A 21,813-nucleotide genomic window follows, 5' to 3' on the forward strand; every position below is an offset into this window, starting at 1 on the left:
GCCCCCGGGGGGCCGGGCGCAGGAGTGGGGGCTCCTCGCGGGGGAAGACCCAGGCCAGGGGAGGATGCCGGAGCCCGGGGGTGGGCCGCTGGGGAGCACGAGGGGGCTGGGCCACCCCCCTCCGCCAGGCGCCGTGTGCTGGCCTGCCCGTGCCCGCGCGTGGGAGTGGGGCGGCTTCCCCGCCCCGCCCTGCCCCGCCCTGCCCCGGGGCCCCTCTGCCCCTCGCGGAGCACCTCGGGTGCCCCGGTTCTGTCACTCCGGCCCCGGGCGGGATCAGGAACCTGTCGCCCCTCCGGCCGACCCCGCTTTCTGTTCCCCTGTCGCTCCCGGCTTCGGTTCCCCTACTCCCACGTCGGGAGCCCTGGGAGACCGGCCGAGGGCCCGCCGGTTTCTCAAGAGATTTCCTGCGTGCCTGCCCGGGAGGCTGCGGGGGGACAGGCAGGTAAGCAGCTGTTGCAAAACGCGAGAGCGGCCTGGCTGCCGCGGAGCACAGCTGCAGTGCCGGCTTGTGACCCCCCGCACCCTCCTGACCACGGGTGGGTGCGGGTCCAAGTTAGCCTGGGGGCTGCTCTACGTTGCACCAGGCTGAAGCGAGGGGTGGCTTGTGCCGGTGGCCACGGGGGACAAGATGTCCCAGCTCAAAAAGAGTCCCCTTGGCAAAGCCAAGTCTGGCTGGAGCAACAACTCGCTGCTCTTTGGAGCCTGCCCAGATCCACAAACACCACATGGCTCAGCCCTTCCCCTGGGGCCCATCACACCACACGCACAAGCTGGTTCTCTTGACCCCAAAACTGCTTGGCATAGGTGGAAAGGGGCACTGGGGGGAAGTTGAGCGATGCACACATCTGCATTTCCATCAGCTGAACCGCGGCTGTGATAAGAGCAACCCCTACTTCCCTTATCCCCCCCCCCCGCAAACCCAGTGGGGGCTTTTGCTTCTCAGCCCAGAGCTTGGTTCCTGCTGGGCTTCAGCAGCAGCTCACACGGCAGGGGGTTAAATTATGGAAGAGCACAAGGTTTCCTGTGCTTGCTTAGACCTGGGAAAGGGCCTTTGATGCATGCGGGGGGGCAGATATATCAGTAAATGGGTGAGTCGAGGTCACACGCTGCGAGGACCCAACACCAGAGGCTCACACACTTTTTAATCATTGTTTGAAGCCCTCACTAACCCTCTGCATGTCATGTGCTGAGATGACTTGGGTTGGCGCTTGCAGATAGCGGGGCCTCGGGACCCATTCGGCTCTGGGGACAGGCTGCAACGTCTGCTGAGGGAGGGCTAGAAATAGGAGGGGCTGCCCCGGTGTCTCTCGCCATCCAAAAACAAGAGCCGGGTCCCCCGGGAGAGGCAGGCTGCAGCTGTTGCTGCCTCTGCTCTACCCGCCCTGCTCGGGGTAGTGAGAGGTTGGTTTCTCACAGGGCGAACCGAGAAGCATGTTCCCGCGGCTTAGGTGTTTCTTCTGAGCCTCCCCATGCATCAGCTGCTGGTTGCACGCTCTACCCTGTGGTAAGCCGGCCCTAACCCACAGTGGCTTGTTCCTCATGGCAAAGGTGTGAAGTGCGCGTTGCGATGAAGTCTCGTCACCGTGCTCCACTGACTTCCCCCTGCTGCCGGAGCTCTGACTCCCTGCGGCCGTCTACAGGGAGCGTCGGCAGACGTGGTGCCACGTCCCCAGCGTAGCGCGGACGCTCTTTCACCCTCTCCCCCCTCGAATCCTGTAGGTCCGCGGCTTCTCGTGGGAGGACTGCGGTGGCGGGAAGGATCCTGTCGTACTCCGGAGCCTCTCCGTCGCCCCGGACCCCATCACCATCCCAGGGAACGTGAAAGTCAGCGCGGTCGTCACCAGCTCAGCTGCCATGACCTCGCCTCTGAAGGTACGTGAGCCAGGCGTGCCCCAGTACCCAGGCTGGGTGGCTTTGCAAAGCTTGGAAAGCAGGGGGCCCAGAGAAGACCAAAGTGCCCGGGGTCAGGCTGGACTGAAGGCCTGTCTTAGCAGGGGAAACCACCTGGATGCTGCGGGCTGAGCAGCTGCGTGCAAACAGCCGGCGGATTTTAGCCCCGGAAGTGGAGGCAGTGCAGAGACTTCCGTTCAGCTCCATCTTTGCTGCTGGGAGGGAAGGCAGATGAAAGGGCCAGGGCGGTGTTCCCGCCTCCCCCAGGCGACGGGGCGGTTGCTTTGCAGCGTTGAAGACGTTCCCCAGACAGGTTGGCACGCGTTTACTGCTGGCCTGGTCCGGACGGTCTTTCCAGCATGGGTGGGGAGCTACGTCGCAGCTCCCGCCCAGGTGGCTTGCTCACGGACGGGGCGTCACCGCCCTCCTGCCGCCGGGGTGGTACGGCCGCAGCGAGGCGGGCGCCGGGAGGTGAGGCTGCACGTCCTCTGCGTCGACAAGCCTGGAGTGAAACGCGCCCTGCCCCTGTGACGCGGAGCTGGGCGGGAGCCCAGCCGCCCCCGTGCTCCTGAGCAGCCCGGCGGTGCCTCTGCTGTGGTGGGTGCTGGGGAGGATCTCGGGGATCGTCGCCGGGCCTGAAAAATGCCAAAGGAGCCTGATGGATGAGCCTGAATCCCAGGGCACGGGCAGGCTGCAGCGCTGAGTCCAGCTCCATCGTTGGGTCCAGTCTGGGGGGTGGCAAACCGTGCTTCCCAGTCTGAGAGTAGACTGGGAGCCAGGGCCACGAATGAGCAGGGAAGGCCAAGCCACCAACGCCGCACATGTCCCTTGCATTCAGCAATGTGGCAGTACAGGGCACGGCTGCCCACCCCACGCGGCCTTCCTCTGCTGCAGCCGGCACAGAGGGACCCTCTGGGGATTGCCGGGGGCAGGTGGGATGGTGCTTAACCCCGGGCCCAGCTGCAGAAACCAGGCGAGCATCGTTCACCCCCCTTCCAGTATCACCGCGTCCATAGCAAGCTGGCTGGGGCAGTAAGAAGCACAAAGCCATGTCCAGAGTGGCCCAGGCCTCTTTTATTTGGCTGCATGAGCCCTTTCTGTGGCTCCCTGTGGGGCTTGCTATTGCCACTTCTCGCATGAAAGGGTCACATCCTGCCCTGGACTCTCATGGGAGCTGTGCAAACCCAGAGTAGCAGTGCCAGTAACACATGGCAGCAATGCCCGGTGATTGAGGCTCTGCGTGCCAGGCGCTGTACAGATTGAGACCCGGTGGCAGTGCCTGTCCTAAAAGCTCGTGATCTAGAGTAGGAGCGGTGCTCTTTGAGGGCAGGATCCAAGCAGAAGGGGCCTCCAGTGAGCTGCCCTGCGTGGGGAGCCTGCAGCCGGATGGCTTGTCCCTGTTCTGGCCTAATGCTCTGGTTCTCCATGCTTGGCAGACGTGGGGCTGGGCCCGCTTCTCCATGACCGGTGTGTTCCAACTCCATGGGGTTTCCTTTAGCAAGATGCATTCCCCGCCCACAGGGACTTGCAGTTTAAGGCCTGCCAGAGAAACAAAAGTGGGACATTGCTTAGGATGGCAGGCATGGGGAGGTGCCCGTACCTTCCAGCTTTTCCTGGACAAGAGGAGGGAGAGACCCGCCGAACTGTGGTGCTCTGGTATGTGACTGTGCATTCAACCTTTCCAGGGGGTCTTAACTGTGGAGAAGAAGCTGGGCGAACTATGGATACAGATCCCTTGCATCGACCAGCTGGGCAGCTGCACGTACGATGACGTCTGCAGCATCCTGGATGACATTATCCCCCCCGGCGAGCCGTGCCCGGAGCCCCTGGTCACCTACGGCATCCCCTGCCACTGCCCCTTCAAAGCAGTAAGCTCCAAGGCAGCAGACACCGTTGGCTGCCTGCAGACCAGCTCCTCTTTTCCACCGAGCTGGGGTCTAGCTGGGGAAGGGACTTTGTGAGCACCGGGAGGGAAGAAGATAGCAACTGGCTGCTGGGCTTCTCCAGTCGCTGGGGGTCAGCGGCGCAGGAAGGTGCATGCCTCGTGGCGGGAGCCGTGGGTTCAGTTGGTTTCCTTCCCCTGCGGGCAGCACTAAGCAAGCTGCTGGCTCCGGGGCTGCTTGGGGGAGGCAGAGGATGCTGGATAAAAGCCCCAGCCCCTGGGCCTTTCCTGGGCTCGGGGAGCCCGCCTGCTGCTGGGTTGGAGACGGGAGCCTGGGTCTCAGCAGGTTCACCTGGGCCCCAGCTCGCGGTGGTGCAGCGAGGCGAAGCCTCCGAGCCTGCCCCGGCACGGGGGTGTCGCAGGGTGCGCCCGCAATGCAGCCCCAGCCATAACTGTGGTAGAGACAGGGGCTGGGGATGGCCTGTTTTCAGCAGCCAAACTGGAGGGGGGACAGAGGCTCCCAGACGTGGCTGCAGGGAGTCAAACGGAGCCAGTGCCAGGCACTGGCAGGGGGCAGAGAAATAACCCTGCGAGGGCAGGGCAGGAGATGCCTGAGCAGGGAGCCGGAGGATTCCCCGGAGAGGGATGGCAGCAAGGGGGCAGTCAGCCACCAGGAATGATGGATGTGGAGACACCGGTACGCTGGTCCCTCCCAGTCGTGGCCGGGCTGAGCTCCAGGTGCTTGTTATGACCCGCTGGGATCTCAGCTGGGCTTGCCCCAAACGCCGCCGCGGGGGCTGACGTGTCCTTTTCCCCCCTCAGGGCTCCTACTCGCTGCCCAGCAGCGACTTCGCCTTGCCTGACATAGAGCTGCCCTCGTGGCTGACCAACGGCAACTACCGCATCCGGGGTGTTGTGAGCTACGGCGGCAAGGAGCTGTCCTGTGTCCAGCTGGAGTTCTCTGTCCACTCCAACTGAGGGTGGGCGGCCGCGGTTGACCCTGAGCTGTCTCCCCTGCTGCTGCTGCCATCCCTCCTTCCTGCTCCCCATCCCTGGACACGCTGCGGGTGGTCAGCAGCTGCCCTGCCGTACATAGAGCAAAGCGTCCTGCCTCCCCGTCCCCCGGGGTGCCAGCCAGCGGTGCCCCATTCAGCTCCCTGTACCAGCTTTGGGCCTGACCCAGTGTCCCCTGAGCCAGTGGAAAGACCTAGGCCAGACCCCCCCATTTCCTCTGACTTTGGACCAGGCTCTTGAATCACAGCAGGGCAGTGGGGTGGGCAGCCAGGCTCTTCCCACCCTACTGCCTCCAGCCCACGGAGATCTGCTGACTCCTAATCCCATGCACGAGGCTTCCCAGGCCACCCCCCGTCCCCTCCCCCCACCAGAGCAAAGGCAGCCGTAAGGAGGCCTGATGGACTAGACGCTCCACGCCTGCTTGCAATTAAACTGCTTTCCTAACACTAAATGCTGCATGCGTCTTCCTCCTCCTTCCAGCCAGGAGTAGCAGCAGCCATCCAGCTTGCTGAAGTAAAACAAAACGGGCCTTCAGACCCCTTCATGCACTTCAGCAGGAGATGGGCCGAGCATCGTAATAGTCATTCTTAATGGATAAATCAGGGATACAGGCCATGCTCGGGGCCTGCGGGACCAGCAGCCAGTCCGTTCTGCGGCGGTCCTTCCTGAGTCAGCTGCAGCATGGAGCCTGCCTCGGCAGGTAGCTCCAAGATCTGCGGCATCCCGTAACCTTCTCCGACGGGACCAAGCCAGGACAGATCCAGTCCAAAACCAGCATTGCTGGCCACGAGGAGGATCAAGCAGGCAGGCTGGGTTTGGCCTGCCAGCACAATGGACCGTCGACTGCATGGACGTGGCCTCTCGCCGGAGGAGAGAGACCGAGAAACAAGTGCCACATTCCTTCCTCCCCCCACGGGACCAAGAGACGCGCTCCGCTGACAGAGGGAGATCGGCTTCTGCAGCGCAGATGTTTGCCTCTGGACGGGAACGCAGTACTTGCTTCCCGAGCACGCTGAGACGTGTTTGCTTATGGAGCTGGTCCTCGGGTGTGTGCGGGAGACGTGCCACAGCGGCCACACACCCTCTCCTCTTATCCTGTGCCCTCAGCTCGCACCCTGCCCTGGGGTTGTGCAACGCAAGGAAGCATGAGATGCTATCACCATGCCTTCAAGTCCCCATGCCGTAACCACCGCGTGTCCTGGTCTGGGTCAGGGCTCTGTGCCATACTCGCAACCGAAGGGTGGATCTGCCTCCCAACACTTTGCAAGCCTTCATGTCTGTACACCAAGACCTTAACAACTACCTTCCCACTTCCTGAGCTTGATGCCTAACAGTCTCCCAAATGTCATGCTAACCCTCTTGCCCACAGCCTCATTGGTGTTTTCCTCGCTGGGTTTGATTGAGGGAAGCCACTGCCCTTAGTGGTGAGTTTTAATAAATCTTTTTACCTAGAACGCCCGAGTCGCTCATTCTTGGGGTCTTGGTGACCTTGGAATCGGTGCTTCGTTTTTAGTAAACCCTGGGTGACGTGACCTAGTGCATGTGGAAGTGGAAACCACACGGGTTTGCTGGCAGGGGCAGTGGGTACGTATTCAGCACCACTGCCCACACACATCAATCCTAGCTCTTTTTTCACTCCCTGTGTCATTAAAGGTAGGACTTGTCATGAGATGTGGGGGGAACATTCACAAAGGGGTTGGACACAGGCTCGGAGCATCAGTCACTATTGAGCATAGGAGTGAGGGGCATGGTCTCTGAGTCAGAGCTTCCTACACATTTAAATGCTGGAGGCCGCCCGGGAGAGAGGAGCAGTGGAAAGACCGAGCTCAGACCCGGCTCACTCCCTTCCAGCCACTGTGTGATGCAGGTACAGTTTTGGGGGGGGGAGGGGTTGGTACTCTTGAGTATAGCCCCTGAATCGGTACAAGGTGCAACACTGGCGCTTCAAGGCACAGACCATGCCCACGGTAGTCATGCTCCTGAGCCTGGTGGAGGTTAGAGGTGAACCGATACATCGGTCCGATACCGATCAGCACTGATATAAAGAAAATTATCTGTATTGGAAATTGGCCGGATAATTTGGCTGATAAATGGCAGCACGTAAGTGGCCAGGAAGGAGTGCAGCCCAGCAGCTTGGAGAGCTGCGTGCAGCTGGTAAGTCCGGTGCAGTGGAAGGGGAGGGGAAAAGGAAGGGGTGGGGGCGCAGATCAAGGCCCCCCGCAGTAAGGGAGGGAGTGGGGCTGGGGCAAGCGCTGCCCTGCCAGCGTGGGGTGGGTGCAGGACAGAGCCCTAGCTTGTTCGGGGGGCGTGGGGGGTGGCACCTGTTGCTGCGTGATGCTCATCCAGGAGAGCTCGGGGGGGGGGCATGTGCCCCTGAGATCGGAAGAGCGCATGGGCCTGGGCCCCCCCGGGGTGCATGTAGCTGTGGGAGCTGCCCCCTCTCCACACCTCTTGGACGAGCCACGGCTGTCCCGTGCCTGCTAGGGCTGTGCGAAACGGCACTGTTCTGTTCCGACTTCAGTGTCGAGGTTTGGATGGAACAGTGTTTTGTATCGAATTTTAATTTCAAGTCAAACAGCCTCACCGTTTTGACACTGGGCTGGGGATGGGCTGACTTCCCCTCCCCAGCCCGATCTAGCATGGGGGATGGGAACTCAGCCCAGCTAGGCTGACTTTGCATCCCCAGCCGGACTGTAGGGCTGGGGAGGGGAACTGAGCCCAGGATCAGTTCCCTTTCCCTGCCTGTGATCGGCTTCCCACAGTCCAGCAGCAGGAGGGGTGGGGGGCCCGAGCTCCACTCCCGGCTGCAGCTGGGAGCACAGCCCTGATTCTCCCGTCCCCCACCACCTTGCCATTGGCTGCTTCGAAACCTTTTGACTAGCCTCGTTTTGTTTCGAGGCTGTTTTGAAGCCCTCTGTGTTGATTCGATTTCACTGTTTTGAGCTTGGAAAGAGTCGAAACAGCGTCGAATGAAAACAGCCGGTGAAATTTCGCGCAGCCCTAGTGCCTGCCCCAGCCCCACTCCCTCCCCACTGCGGGGCCCTTGATCACCCCTGCAGCCCTTCCCTCCCCGCTCCCCTTCTACTGCAATGGGCTTACTAGCTGCACGCAGCTGTTGGGATCACCCAATACGCCTCCTTAGATATCGGCTACCGGTATCAGCCCCCAAAATCTCTATTGGTGCACCCCAAGTGCAGGTGACAGGAAGATTTTCAGAGCACCCCGTGGGCCTCCTCGTACATGAGGCCGGAGATGCGCTTCGTGCTGCCCCAGCGAGTCGGGGGGTGGGCAGCCAGCTTGGCGATCCCCTGGGTGTTGCTGTGGAGAGCTTTGGTTAATGAGACTCAGCACCACCGTTCCCCAACCCCTTGCTGCCAGAGATGCTCGAGGAGGCGCAGGCCACGGAGGGTCCAGGGTGCGGCAGAGGAGAAGATGGATTTTGGGTCTGACCCAGTCCATGGCAGCCCTGACGTTCTAGCTCATGGCGGCCTCCGCTTTTCTAGCCTTGGGGTGACACCCGAGCACCGTTAGCAGCCGGCGGAGCCCCGTCTCCCTCCAGCACTGGGGCCTGCGGGCTGCGGCGTGGTACTCGCCGTCTTCCTCGTGCAAGTTGCACGTTTCCCAAGAGCAGATGAAGTGCCCCCTCCCGCCCCCGGGCGCTCTGGGTGCAAGCAGCCGCGGGAGGGCCTACGCGGGGGCCTCTCGAGGGCGCCGCGCCGCGCCGCGCGAGGTGTACAAAGACCCACGCCATTCAGATCCGCCCGCTGATTGCAAGCAGGAGGCCCCAGCCCCCAAGCCCGCGTGCGCCACCGGGGTCCTTCTGAGCTCCGGGCCACAGAAGCCCTCCCCGCGGCAGCCGGGAGATCAGGACACACTGTCTCCCTAGGAGGCTCCCCACAGCGGTGCGCACGCCCCACTCGTGGAGGCGCTGAAGCCCCGAGTGGGCAAGGCCGGGACTGGGCCCCGCGGCTCCCGCCACGTGCCGCGCCGGCCCCAACACCCACGTGACGCCGCGCATGCGCGGGGGAGCGGCGCGGACCGCGCGAGTCAGGTGGGCCGCGCGTCACGTGACGGGGAGGTCACATGACCGCCGGGCGGAAGGAGCCCGCGATGGCCGGGGGGAGGCGCTGAGCCCGGGAGCGGCGCGCGGCAGGTGGGCACCGCTGCCCCGCACATCTGGGGGGGGGGCACACTGCACGGCACGGCACGGCACGGCACGGCACATCTGGGGCACATTTGCACTGCCCTGTGCAGCAAGGGCAGGGGGCGCTTTTCTCTGCGCGTCGTGGGGGGCATGTTGCACTGCATTTTATTGCGCCTTGAGGAGGAAATGGGGCCGCGCTGCACCGCATCGCCTGCGGGTTGCAGGGGCGGCTGCGGCGGCGGGCCGCGGCGGGCCGGCTTGGAGCCCGCACCCCGCACCCGGCACCCGGCATCGTGTCTGGCTGGGTGCTCCTGGGGTGGTGCCAGGCGAGGCTGACCGTGCTTCAGGCGCCCGGGCCGCGGGTGGCCCGTGCTGGAGCTGAGGCAGGGCGGGCTGGGAAACGCGCTTCCCTGGGGGTAGCAGGGAGGCTCGCCAGCGGTGCGGGCGCAGAGGCGCGCACGCGGCCGGTGAAAGCAAAAGCTTTCCCAGCGTTTGTGCGGCCTTGCCGCCTTTCCCAGCGCCCGTGATTAATGGAGTGAGTAATAGCAGCAGTAAGAGGGTGAAGAATAACAAGAGCAAAGATCATTTAAGGGCAGAATCGAGATGAAAGCCTGGAGGTATAGCCACCTCGAGCCCTTCGCCTCCTGCCCAAGCCGGGAGTAAGCCAGGGAGCCAGGGGCGAAAGGCTCTGTTGCTTCAGTTTGGAAGGAAGACTCTTGCCGTGGGAGAGCGAGATGTTGCACGCGTGTGTGTCTGGAAGTCGGGGTGGAAGGTACTCGGGTATAAGGTACTCGGGTATAAAGGGAACTGCATGTACCCGCAGGGTAGGGTCAGAGCTGGCTCTTCTGCCCTGGACGTCCTGCAAGGGATAAAGTTGCAGCGCCAGCGGGTTTTGCTTTTGCTTGACAACAGTCTTCACACGGCAGAGGCTTGCAACCGTCTTCCAGCTTCTGCACCCTGGGTCCCTAATTCCCCTTCCCTGATGAAAGGGAAATTGGCCTTTCATGCTTCGTGGTCTTATGCAAGCTCTTCTCCAGAAACAAAGCATCGAGTCATTGTGGGCCAATCTTCCTGGGCTTCAAAAGAGATGAGCAGCTGGGTCTGCTTGGGGAAAATTACAGGGAGCGCTTGAGTGCTGTTGTTCGCTGGAGTGCATCGCTGACGTGAGTCTCCAGTAGCGTGTCGGGGTCTTCTGTCCCCGCGGCGGCTGGCGTGCGAGGAGTAGGTGGTGTCTCCGGCGCTGTGTAATTACTAGCTGGCTTGGTGGGAAGTTTCTTTTGTTGCATTTCTGTTTCCCAGCGTGACAGCAGCTTGCATCGTTCCCGGTGCACGTGTCAGCCGTTCACCCACGCCAAGGGTGAGTAAATCCCCTCCTGCAAGGGAGTAGGAATCTGCTTGTATAAATATTGCTGGTTGTTTGGGGGCGGGTAGGAGTTGGCGGTGGCTCTTGGTGGTACCAGGTGGCAAACGCTTGGCTGAAACCTGGCTGAGTGTGGACGAGTGCTCTTTACGTTTGAACTGAGCTGGGCTCCAAGGAAGGACCTGCTATGCTTTTCCAGGCAGAGGAGAGAGTTTTCTGGGGTCTGGGCCCAGGCTTTAATTAACTTCTTCACAGACACTTATCAAATTCCTGCCTTGTGTTTTGCACTTCAGTTTGTGGGGTCTTGCCAGGATGGCTCTGAGGTGCTCCTTCCTGCGAAAACCTCTTGGCTTTGTTCACCTGATGAATGCTCATCCTGGAGTTCATGGGAGCACACAGCAGTGTGTAAAGCAGAGGGAGCAATTTGAATATAAAAGGTTGAAAAAGTGGAGAAGGGGGGAAGAGAAGGTGCTGGGACAAGCAAAGAGCCCATAGGAACAAAGGGGTCGCAAAAGCTAATCCAGGTAATGTGACGGCACCCTTGGTCCCTGTCTAAACCACACTTAACGCAGTCTGGCCAGCGCATGCCTTCTTCTGCAGCTTCTCGTTCAAGCTGGTCTTTAAAACGTTGCTGCCTGACGACAGCAGTCCTGCGGGCAGCGATGGGGTGTCCAGGGAGGCTGAAGTGATCTGCTGCTGGCTCTTGTGTCGTTTGGCAGCGGTTGTCAAACCAGTTTCTTTCATTCATTCATTCTGGCATGTAGAGATTGCCCTGTCTAGGTAATGTAAGATATTTATTACCTAAATTAGGCAGGCAAGGCTCTTTGTGCAGATGTGATTAACTTTTATTAGACTGAATAATTGGAAAAAAGTTATTAGCAAGCTTTCAGCCCTGGGAAGTCATAGACTATCTATCTGATTTAATTAGTCTGAAGTCCAGTTAGATTTGTTCCTTCTGAGCTAATGCAGCTCTCGACCTCTGATCTGGCGTGCAGCTGCATGCCTTGCTTTCTAACCTCTGTGGGGGCCCATCCTGGCACCTGCGTCTCCCCTGCAGAGATGTCTTCTCCATGGATGGGCTGATGAGCCTGCTGGCACCTGACCAGCCTGCAGATGCTGTTCCTGAGATAGGACAAGAGAAGCCAAGGATGTTTTGGAGCAGGAGGGAAGAGCTGAGCTGCCTCATGGGGGTCCTTCCTGGCTGTGCAACACCTAATAGGCGTGGATCTGCTTCCACGCCATTGGGACACCATGGGCTGGTTGCAGCTTGGGGAAGGGACCAGCCTCGCTTAAGAGGGGCAGCCGTCTCTGCACTGGATCAGTGGGCTCCCTTCCCCATGCTGCAGGCAGAGCCTTCCTGTCTGTAGTGAGGCCTTTCTGCAGCCACCCTTCGGATGGGAGCAGGCCATCGCTTGCTGAGACGATTTGGGGTGGGGAGGGAGGAAGGATCTCTCTCGACATGCTGCCAGCCGTGGGTCTGGGCTGGGAGCAGCAGTGCAGGATGCCAAGGAGCAGGCCAGAGATTCTCCCTTTTTTAAAGGCAGGAATAAGGTGCTTTGTGGGCAGCTTCGAGTGAGACAGCATGTCTGCTGTGGGGGGGTGTATCTGCTGCAGGAGAAATCTGTTGAGAGGATGTCTTTTGTCGACATGACTATCTCAAAGCTCAGATGTCTTGTGCAATGTTTGTTCGGTAATTTTCCATGCCTCTTGTCCGTATCTCGTGCTCTCATGTTCCTATCAAAAAGCAAACGGTGCAGGTTTCTAGATAACCCTTGGCTTCCCTGGGGGCAATGACTGCTGGTAGTGGCAGGGTGTTCGGGGACTGTCTAGGAAGCTTGGAGAGCTTCTCAGCAGGGATGGGGAGGTGCTTCAGAGCCCAGGAGGCGACATCCGACATTGCTGCTTAGGTGGAGTGAACTGGGAGATGGTGCCCGGTGTTGGGGCAAGGCCGCTGTGGGGCTTGGGGCAGGAGGTGGTGGTCAGAGCCCTTCAGCTAAGGTGGCAGAGAGCAGGCGCGTGGGCCCTCGCAGGTGGAAACGCGGGATGGGGGTGCCGCGTCCCAGAAGCCGAGTGGGAATTCCCTGCTTGTGGCCAGGACTCTGCTCCACCCGGTGCTGTTCCGGCTCCACGGCATCCCGCCCGTCTCTGCCTCGCCTGCCCCCCGTAGCTTCAAGTCCTGTCCCCCCGCATGCAGCCTGATGCTCTTGCCCATTCTCGTTGTCTCCTGCTATTGCTTTTGGCTTGGAAGATGGGCCTGGAAGCCTTAGCTGGAGCCAGGCCTTATTGTGCTCGGTGCTGTCCCCGCCCCGGGACTTGCTCATCTAAGCAATGACCCAGAAAGCAGGACGCAGTGTCCTCAGCAGGGAGCTGAGGCTGAGAGCCAGGGCGGGTGCTTGTGCTGCTCTGGCAGAACCGGGTGTCTTGCTAAGACGGCCACAGGCGCCCAGCCACGTGCGTCTCAGTTTCCACCGTGCCTTCGTCCCTGGCGGGACCGGCTGGCCTCGTGCAGCAGCGGAGCTGGGTGCTGTGGACCTGGCCATCCCTTCCTGCAAATCTCCAAGGCCTGTCTGCTCTGGGTGGGGGGAGTACTGGTGGGTGCAGCATCTGAGTAGGGAGATGGCCCCTGGGGATTTAAATCCTCTGATCAGTCCTCTGCTCCAAGCGGTGCCTGGAGGACAAGATGCTGCATCTGCCATTGTGTGGTCCCTGGTGTGTGCTATAGAGACAGGTTGGAGCCCTGCAAGGAGGCTGCTGCTGCTGCTCTACGCCCTGTCCTTGCCGCATCACTCCCGCCAGACCCCGTGGGCAGGGAAGGTTTCTGCACCCTCGTTCCCCTGCAGCTGGCTCTGGCACTGGCTTGATCCCAAGCAAAAATCAAGCAGATCAGAGGAATTGAGGGAGCACAAAGCCAGTGTGTGGCCCATAGTGAGGTCTCTTCCTTGGGGACCAGCCTGGAGCCCTGGGCATTGGGTGCTGCCAAGGTGTCCTGTGGGATGGCTGCACACCCCCTTGCCCCGTGTGGGGGCTACCTGTTCTGCCGTGTCGGGAAGCCGGTCGGTTCGTCTCATGGACTTCCTGATGTGAATATGTATGTAGGTCACGTTGCAGGGAGCTGCACCCGTAGGAGCTGCTGGGTGGAGCCCGCATGGGTGGAGGTGGCATAAGGGCCCATGTGCTGTGACTGAGGCAGTAGGTGAGGCGGAGCCCTATAAAAGCCTGCTGGGGACAGCCGGCTCCCGCAGTAGCTGCTCACGCCTGTCCCACAGCCATGGCTGATCCGGAGAAGCCCCAGGCAGAGGAGGCGGGCACCACTGCAGGGGGGAGCATAGAGATGGTGGCCACGGTGGGCCCTGACGGTACTGTCCCCGTAGGCACGATGTCCAGCCGCAGGCTGCGCAGTGAAGACTACAATGACTACAGCTCCACGGATGTGACGCCCGAGGGGAGCCCCTCGAATGGCCCCAGCAGCTGCGCCGGCTCCTCGACCTACCAGCGCTTCGGGGAGACCAATGGCACAACGTGAGTCAGCCAGGGCTGGGGCGCGTGGGGGCCCTTCTGCGCTGCCCGGGGAGCTCTGTGGGGGGCAGGTGGTTGAGTCCCTGCCCCTCTTTGCATGGGAGGTGCTGTGCTTGCAGTGGGTCTGTGCAGCCGACCGAGGCATCTCCCAGCCCCCTGGCGCTGCTGTAGATGCCAAGTGCAGGCACTGGTTGCTGTGTCTCATTCCCAGAGCTGTGGCACGTGCTCCCGTGCCAGTTCTTCCAGCTGGCAGCAATTTATGGGCAGGCGCCTTGTCCTGATTCAGAGCGTGCTAATGGACACAGGCTTCCCTCTGCCCGTGTCTCATCGAGGGCCAGGCTGAGGTGCATGGAGTCCTGCAGCATCTGTAGTGATGCAGGGCACTTGTGACCTGTAAGGAGCCTGGTCCCGCTGTTCAGGGTTTCCTGCACTGGCCTGGGCTTCTCTTCCCGGGAAACCTGTCTCTCAGCCCCCCATGGACCTGGTCTGCTGTCTCCTGCAGCAGAAGTGGCCTCCTTGGCCGTGGCAGATGAGTTATGCCACAAAGCTGCTGGCTGGTTCAGCAAATGCATCTACTTCTCGCACATCCCAGAAGCCTCCTGTGATCTTCCCTCTGCTCTTTGCCGGCTCCTGGCTTCAATGCCCAAGGGCCTTCTGCTCCATGAGCCTCCAGCGCTCGTGTGCATCTACCATCATCACAGGGCCGCCGGCATGCTCTGCTCAAGGGCTGCTGGGCTCCTGCCTGTGCTGACTCGCTCTCCTGATGCTGTCTCTTCCCCTCAGATCGCTCCAAACCTTGATCCACGTGCTGAAGGGGAACATTGGCACAGGGTTGCTGGGGCTGCCCCTGGCTATAAAGAATGCCGGTGTTGTGGTAAGAAACTGCTGTGTGGGCATGAGCACCCATCCCACGTGTGCACGGGGGCACTGGTAAATCCTGGGTGAAGGTGACCTGACTGGCGTGGGCCCGTGGCGTCTCCTGTCTAGCACCTGCCAGACTCCCAGCTGTGCGCTCCTGCATGCTCTGTGTCCTGGAGCAGGGCTGCCTGGCTTAGCGCTGCTGTCCTGGCTCTTCCAAATGACCCGTGGCCCTCACTGAGGGCAGATCTCCCTCTGTGCTGCAGCTTTTACCGGTCAGGTCTTGCACTCGGTGTGAGGGGGTGGGGGTCGTCCTCTTGCATTTCTGAGGCCGGGCATACCTGCTGTGCGACCTCTCTGGGTCTCTTTCCTCTTATGAGTTAAGCAGACATTGTACCCACACAGTTGGTGCAGCCTGCAGACTGAGATGGCTGTGAGCTCCCTGCAGCACGGAGGACTCGGGAGCGGGTCTCTGCCAGTCCCTGGCTCTGGCTGTTGGGTTCTGGGGAGCCTCCTGGCTGCATAAAACCCCTCTGCACCTAGCTGTTCCCAGAGCCTTGGGCACCACTGTGTGCACCCCACCCTGCTGTCTCCTGCTTTCCTTTTGTCTTGGGCCTGCTGTCTGGGGTAGCAGGATTGGGCTCAGTCTTGAATTCAGCTCTTCTGGCTTTCTCCCACCTGCCACTGTGGTTCCTGCTGCCTTGTTTTGTTCTCATAATACCCCCTCCTATAAATTGCCTTGAGGAGCTTTGCTTTAAGCTGAGGTCAGGGGCTGGGGATGAGGGGGATGCTCCTGCTCCTCTCTGGCTTGGATGCTGGGAGGTTGCCTCGAACCCACAGCCCTGCTGCAGGGATCCTTTCTGCCCTTGGAAAGGGCAGGGTGGGTCTCCAAGGGCTGTCCTCCCCTTGCAGTTCTGAGCAGCGTGCTAGCCCTGTGGTGTCTGTCGTCTGCTGGCTGTTTGCGCTCCCTTCTCCACTCAGCTGCTGTTCGCGGTTGCCTTGGTCTTGAGTTTCCCATTTGTCGCCTTTTGTAGTGAGCCCTTTTTCTCTCTCTTTCTCCTCTGCCTCGGTCTAGATGGGTCCCGTGAGCCTGCTTGTGATAGGAATCATTGCCATCCATTGCATGCGCATCCTGGTGAAGTGCGCCCACCACTTCTGCCGCAAGTAAGAGACTCCAGCCGTGGCACCTGCCTGCCTTGCCAGCCCAGCCTCCCTTCCCCTGGGTCCCTCTCATCCTGCTTCTACCAGCGTGCCCTTCAGATCTGGCAGACAGCGGCCTGGCCCCTGTGCGGCCTTTAGATAGCAGCCGGCTTGCCTGGTTCAGCAGGCAGGACCTTTGGAATATCATACCTAGGAGCAGGTTTTGCTGAACGTTGCAATCGCTGCCTCCTACGGAGAAGAGCCACTTGCAAGCGGCGCGACCGGGAAAGACTCTGCAGCTTGCAAAGGGCTTGTTCGGTTTCTGGTGATACTCTTGGGCGGGAGGAACCGGTGCTTTGGGGGCGGGGGCAGGGTTTCCAGAAATGGGTGGATGCCACCTGCCTCTGGTTGCAGAGCCTGATGGCATGCCTTCTTCCCAAGAGCACTGTGGTGGCTCCAGACTGGGCCACGTGCTTTGAAATATGAGTGATGCTGCTGTGCCTCTCTGCACCTGTCGCATAAGGGTGGTGATTCTTCCCTGCCTCTCACTGGAGTCTGGAGAGGCCCTAATTGCCAAGACCTGAGAGGTGCTTTGATCACTGCCTGAAGGGCTGGAGAGGTGGGTGGGATGAAAGAAGGGGATAGCTTGCTGCCCCCCCCTTGGAGATGGTTGTAGGCTGAGCATCTCCTTCAGGAGCCAGAAACTTCCCTGCCTTCTGGCTTGAAGTCTCCAGTTGCTGCTCACCCAGGCCAGGTGGCTTCCCAGCTTTTGTGGAGCATGTATCCAAGGGTTGAGAGTAGGCTATTTGGGTTCAACGGAGGGTTACAGGCTACTCAAAGCCCCCTGGTCCGAAACGTATCCCTCTTTGTTCAACGGTAGCCATCGTGTCATTCTTCTGCAGGTGCATTGCGGCTACCTCGCAGGTGTGGCTTAAAGTCGGTTTAATGCCGCTTTTCTCTCTTCCCCTCCAGGCTGCAGAAGCCTTTTGTTGACTACGGGGATGCTGTGATGTACGGGCTGGAAGCTTCCCCCGTTGCGTGGCTCCGGACACACGCCATCTGGGGCAGGTATGGTGCTCTCGTGTGGGCCTGGGCTTCTAGCTGAGATTGTGACACCTCGACCTGGGGGAACGTGAGAGCTTTGGACTCGGATCTCTATGAACCTGGGCCAGGCAGATAACTCGCCGTGCGGCCTCATAAGGAACATGCAGATAACCTTGGCACAGGTTGGCCTGGGTCCCAGTGCTGACACATCACTGCTAGCTTGCAGGTTTCTGTCCCAGCTTGGAGGTCAGCAGGGCATGTGCTGCACGGGATGCCCAAGCCCTTAGGTGGGGTGGGGCTGTTGTGGCTGTTGGCAGCTGGAGCCTGTGCTGCCTCTGGCTGCATGGGTAGGGGTTGCTGAGCCTCTGGGGTCTGGTCCTTGCGAGGCAAGGGGCCATTCCAGCAGTGGGGAGTGTTTCTGTTTCTCATCTCTGCGCCCAACCTGAGCTCTCATTTCCTTCTCACTGCCTTGCTCCTGTGCTTGTAATCGATTGCCCAGGAGCTGTGTAGACAAGGATGCCCTGCCTCTAGCCGAGGGACCTAACCTGGTGTGGCAATGGGGCTTGGTGGGGGATGCTCCCCCTGTTCCCTTGCTGAGGCTGCTGGACTCCACTCCTGGAAGATTTGCCCCTATTGGTGCCTGTTTCTCTTGCTGCTCCTTTCCTTGGGCCTGGTCCAGGCACTAGTTCTCCGAGCACTGGGGTTTTACCTCGGCCCTGCTGGCGCCCGGCTTTTTCTGGGTGCTTCCCTTTGGCAGTCTCTTGGCTGCCGGGGGGGACATCAGAGCACCAACATTGACCTTCTTGGCTGTCAAGTGAGTGGGGGGGCATCCAGCAAACCAAAGTAACCCTGTGGGTCCTCTAGCTGATCCATCCATGCCGCGGCCTGCTAGCCAGTGACTTGCTGTTGCTCTGGGGTGCTGCAGGATCAGTGGGTGCTCACGTAGGGTGGGCTTGGCTCCAGTGACCCCTCTATCTTGGTCTCTTCCCCAGGTACCTGGTGGGCTTCTTCTTGATCGTCACCCAGCTGGGTTTCTGCTGCGTGTACTTCGTGTTCCTGGCTGACAATCTGAAACAGGTGAGGCTCCTGCTGTGGAGGGACTGAGAAAGGAGGAGGAGGATGTGACAGAGCTGTCTTCCACCTTGTGGGGTGGGGGGACTCGTGTCCAAGTCCTTCCTCGGTGCTGAGGGAGCCACTGCAGGGTAGAAAGCCAAATGCAAACCAGCTCTGAAAAGCATGTGGTCCTGCCAGCCTGCCATTACAGCTGCGGCTGGGGCAGGCTTGCAGATCCTGGGCTCAGTTGCCAAGGGCGTGTTGCAAGCTCCTGTGGAGACGGGAACTAATCCGGGACCCGGTGTCCTCTTTGTGGTTCCCCAGGTGATCTCGGCTGCCAACGGCACCACCAATGACTGCCACTCCAATGAAACCGTGGTGCTGATGCCCACCATGGACTCCCGCCTGTACATCCTGTCCTTGCTGCCCTTCATTGTGCTCCTGGTCTTCATCCGCAACCTCAAGTTCCTCTCCATCTTCTCCTTGCTGGCCAACATAGTCATGCTGGTCAGCCTCGTCATGATCTATCAGTACATCGTCCAGGTACTTGCCAAGACCCAGATTCTTGTCTGTCTCCACCTCCCTGCAGGTCCTTTGTGGCAGGAGGAGTCTCTCCTGTGACCTCCAGGAGAAGGGCTGGGTGCGTAGAGGGGCTGGCTGGTTGGTGGCTAGTACATAAAGTGGGGAGAAGGGCTACATGAATAAGGTATTGAACACAAACCAGTGTAATAATATTGCCAAAGTTGTGGTAGGGCTTGCATGGATTTTTGCAAGCAGTGTGGTTCACCTTCCTCTCTTTCTGGGAAGTCCTCTCTTCCCTGAGGGCGGTTGTGACATGAAAGCGGAGAGCTTTGCGAGGTGCCTCTGTTTCCTTCCTGTAACAGACTGCACACTGCTCTCTTCCAGGGCATTCCAGATCCTCGCCGCCTGCCCTTGGTCTCTGGCTGGAAGACCTACCCTCTGTTTTTCGGCACTGCCATCTTTGCCTTTGAGGGCATCGGTGTGGTGAGTCTCAGCTTGCATTAGCGTGACTGGCTGCAGCAGAGGCAGAGCCAAGACTGGTGCTGTCTGGAGCAGCTGTGATGCCCCTGCATTTGTAGGCAGACCTCTAAGTCAGTGGTCTCCAAACTTTTTTGATCGCGCACCCGTATCAGTAAAACATTTTTGAGCACGCACCCCCAATATTTGTATTAACCGGGCACACATAAACTGCAATAGAAGTTCTAATATTTTCTTCCTGCACCCCCTGGGGTGCGTGCACCCCACTTCGGAGACCACTGCTTTAAGTCCTGCTCTGCATTTTAGTGACTGGTGTTCATTGTATCCATGATGCTGCTTCCTCTGGCTGCAGGGGTGACGGGGCACAAAATACCTTTCATTGTGAAAGCTGCAAATGTTTAGTTATTTCCTCGAAAGCCTCCAGGTCTGGTGCTTTGGCAGTGGGTGTTCTGACTTGCACTGTCTTGGAAACTACCTCTGGCCCAAATGACTGGGGCCTAAGAGGGCCCCCCCTCCCGGGCTGGATTGGGAAGCTCCCTAGTTGGAAGCCAAAGAGCCATTTCCATTTCCGTGGCCACGTCCTGACCTGATCTCGCCCATGAGGCAGCCAGTTCTTTCTCGTGTGGCGGTTGAGGTTCAGTTTCCTGTGCTGTGAGTTGGCACGTCTGCCTCCAAGCAGGGGCTGTGGAGCAGACAGCTAGGGAGGAGGTGGCAGTGGGTGGGGTGAGCAGTGTACAGCCCTGTGATGCTTAATCGAGGTGATACCTGCTGGAGTGGAGGTGTGCATCTGTTCTGCCTGGCTAGGAGAGCACTCGCTGCACGTCCCAAAAATGTGCGCTGGACGTGGAAAACTGAACCGTGACACTAGGGTTAGGGATGAGCTGTTGGGGGTTGGGTCTCTTTTTTTTTTTTTTTCCCCAGTGCTCTGTTCCAGCAGCTGTGCTACGGTGCCCTAGTCATGGCCCTTCTTTAAATACTCTGTGGCCCAATGACACACAGCAGTTTTTGAAATGCTCCCCAAAAAGCATCTCCCTTTTGCAGTTCAGAGGCTCTGCTCTCCCAGTGGCTTGGGTCTTGAGTAGAGGGAAGGCGACATGCCGTCAACATCGTGCTGCTCTTTTATCGAGGGATAAAGCGGTCATTCTTTCTGCTGCCTGTCGGCTGGAAAAGCAAACGGCCCAGACCAAATGTCTCAAAGGCACAGCCACGCAGTTGGTGGACAAAGGGTGTCCTGGTCCATTCCCTGCGGCAGCATCTCCCATGTGACGTTGCAAGTCCAATATAATCGTTGCTGCAAGAACTGAGCTCATGATGGAAAGGGGTTCACAGAGCCCAGGACGATGCAGTACCGCTCCTGTGGTCTGCACATCTCAGGATGAGCCACAGCTGGGGATTCCTGATGTAACTCCTTGCCCTTAGCCACACTGGAGCCTGAAATAACTTATCCCACCCTTGACCTTGGGCTGTGCTGGCCAATATGGTTTTGTTGGGTCTGGGCTCCTGGGGCAGGGGTCCCAGGTCCTGTTGCATCCAGTGGGATGATGGCTAAGGGGTAACACGTGAGATTTTAAACCTGTTGGCATGATGGTGGGGAAGGGAACGCCGCTCACATGTTTTCTCTTCTGCCTCCCAAGGTGCTGCCCCTCGAGAACAAAATGAAGAACCCGCGGCACTTCCCCGTGGTCCTCTACGTGGGGATGGCCATCGTCTCTGTCCTGTATATCAGCCTGGGGGCCCTGGGCTACCTGCGGTTCGGAGCCAACATCGAGGCCAGCATCACCCTCAACCTGCCCAACTGCTGGTCAGTTCCCGCGTCTCTCTCAAAGCAGGGTCCTCACGACCGTGGTTTGCGTGTGGCTTTGCAGCTAGTGGGGGTCACTAGGTTGAGAGCACAGACTGGCACTTGGCAGCATTAGGAGTTAATCTGAATAAAAGCCAGCCAATAGGTTGCTGTCAGCAGCACCTCACTGGAATTAATAGAGATTTTAAATGCTAATCTGCATTGCTCTGGGGGCCCAGCCAGTGTCCAGGACTGGACTGGCCACGTCTCCAGAGTTTTTCGTGCCTGTTCCAAAGGAGCTGGGTCATTGGGAGGGAGGGGCTGCAAGAGCAGTGCTATCTGTTTTCAAAGCCTAAGACCTCAGGCTGTGCTGACTCGATTATAGGCTCATGGGCCTGGGGTGCTCGGAAACCTTCAGAGGCTGGGAACACGTTGCAGGTGTCAGGCCAGGTGCCCTTTATACGAGAGTTGGCCTTTGAGCTCTTAGGTCCTGAAACTGGTTATCTCTACTGTTCCCAGGAGGTGCTTATAGGTGGCAGCTCCAATTAGGCTCCCTTACCTGGTAGGATAAACTCCCCCCTTGTCTGCAGAGAGGCTCCAAAGTCTGGAAAGAAACATCTCTCTCCGTCCTGTGCTGTGTGCTGCTCCTGACAGCCAGCTGGGTGCAGGTGGTGGCACATGACATCTCAGAAAGGCTGGTTGCTAGGCTTTTTCCAGCCATCTCTTACTCCCAAGTCAAATGGGTTGCAACAAACCTCCTACACCCTGAATCACAGATGGCTTTTGAGTACTTGTTTCATGTGCATGGCCATTAAAGAGCAAGAGCAGCCAAGGCTCGCGGAGAGCAGTCTGCACCACCTGCTTTGGCTTTTAAGGCCTCTGCATCAAAGGGTTCGTCTTGCTGCTTTGATCCTGGGTAAGTGGCTGATAGTGTCTGTAGTGAGATACTTGGCTGGGCAGTGCTTAAATTGCTGCTCCATCTTGGTAAGGCCTGGGGCTGTTTCAAAAGGTGCTGTCTACAGTCCTAAGTGAGAGGGGAGCCTGGTTGTGTCTCCTGGTACTAAAGCATGTAGCATGATGGTCCCAGCTCTAAAAAGCTTTATGATCTGAAGTATAGGAGATAAATTTGTCCC

The 21,813-nt window shown here is 59.3% G+C and overlaps 2 protein-coding genes across 3 annotated transcripts in view; both read left to right on the forward strand.

Moving 5' to 3' along the window:
• The first annotated feature begins 1,686 nt into the window (after positions 1-1,686).
• Positions 1,687-6,243, forward strand: GM2A (GM2 ganglioside activator). Its single transcript, XM_019535250.1, has 3 exons — positions 1,687-1,872; positions 3,576-3,758; positions 4,595-6,243. Exons 1-3 carry the CDS (start codon positions 1,855-1,857, stop codon positions 4,748-4,750), a joined length of 357 nt encoding a protein of 118 aa, XP_019390795.1. The 5' UTR covers positions 1,687-1,854; the 3' UTR covers positions 4,751-6,243.
• Positions 6,244-8,860: 2,617 nt separating this feature from the next.
• The window catches only part of LOC109310184 (proton-coupled amino acid transporter 1-like), a 34,846-nt gene continuing 21,893 nt past the window's right edge, over positions 8,861-21,813 (forward strand). For both annotated transcript variants that reach the window (XM_019535253.1, XM_019535254.1), the window contains exons 1-9: positions 8,861-8,939; positions 13,662-13,809; positions 14,590-14,680; positions 15,740-15,828; positions 16,777-16,872; positions 17,841-17,925; positions 18,226-18,444; positions 18,808-18,906; positions 20,535-20,701. In XM_019535253.1, the coding sequence (XP_019390798.1) occupies positions 13,667-13,809; positions 14,590-14,680; positions 15,740-15,828; positions 16,777-16,872; positions 17,841-17,925; positions 18,226-18,444; positions 18,808-18,906; positions 20,535-20,701 (989 nt within the window). In that variant the 5' untranslated portion in view covers positions 8,861-8,939; positions 13,662-13,666. The remainder of the gene's footprint in view (positions 8,940-13,661; positions 13,810-14,589; positions 14,681-15,739; positions 15,829-16,776; positions 16,873-17,840; positions 17,926-18,225; positions 18,445-18,807; positions 18,907-20,534; positions 20,702-21,813) is intronic.

The sequence above is a fragment of the Crocodylus porosus genome, unplaced genomic scaffold (assembly GCF_001723895.1).
Source record: "Crocodylus porosus isolate Cpor-Errol unplaced genomic scaffold, CroPor_comp1, whole genome shotgun sequence".
In the NCBI taxonomy this organism is placed as follows: Eukaryota; Metazoa; Chordata; order Crocodylia; family Crocodylidae; genus Crocodylus; species Crocodylus porosus.

Bases quoted from the DNA above. Each gene is read 5' to 3' on its own strand.
- GM2A (XM_019535250.1), top strand. The intron at 3,759-4,594 runs GTAAGCTCCAAG...TTCCCCCCTCAG, and splicing joins GCCACTGCCCCTTCAAAGCA to GGCTCCTACTCGCTGCCCAG.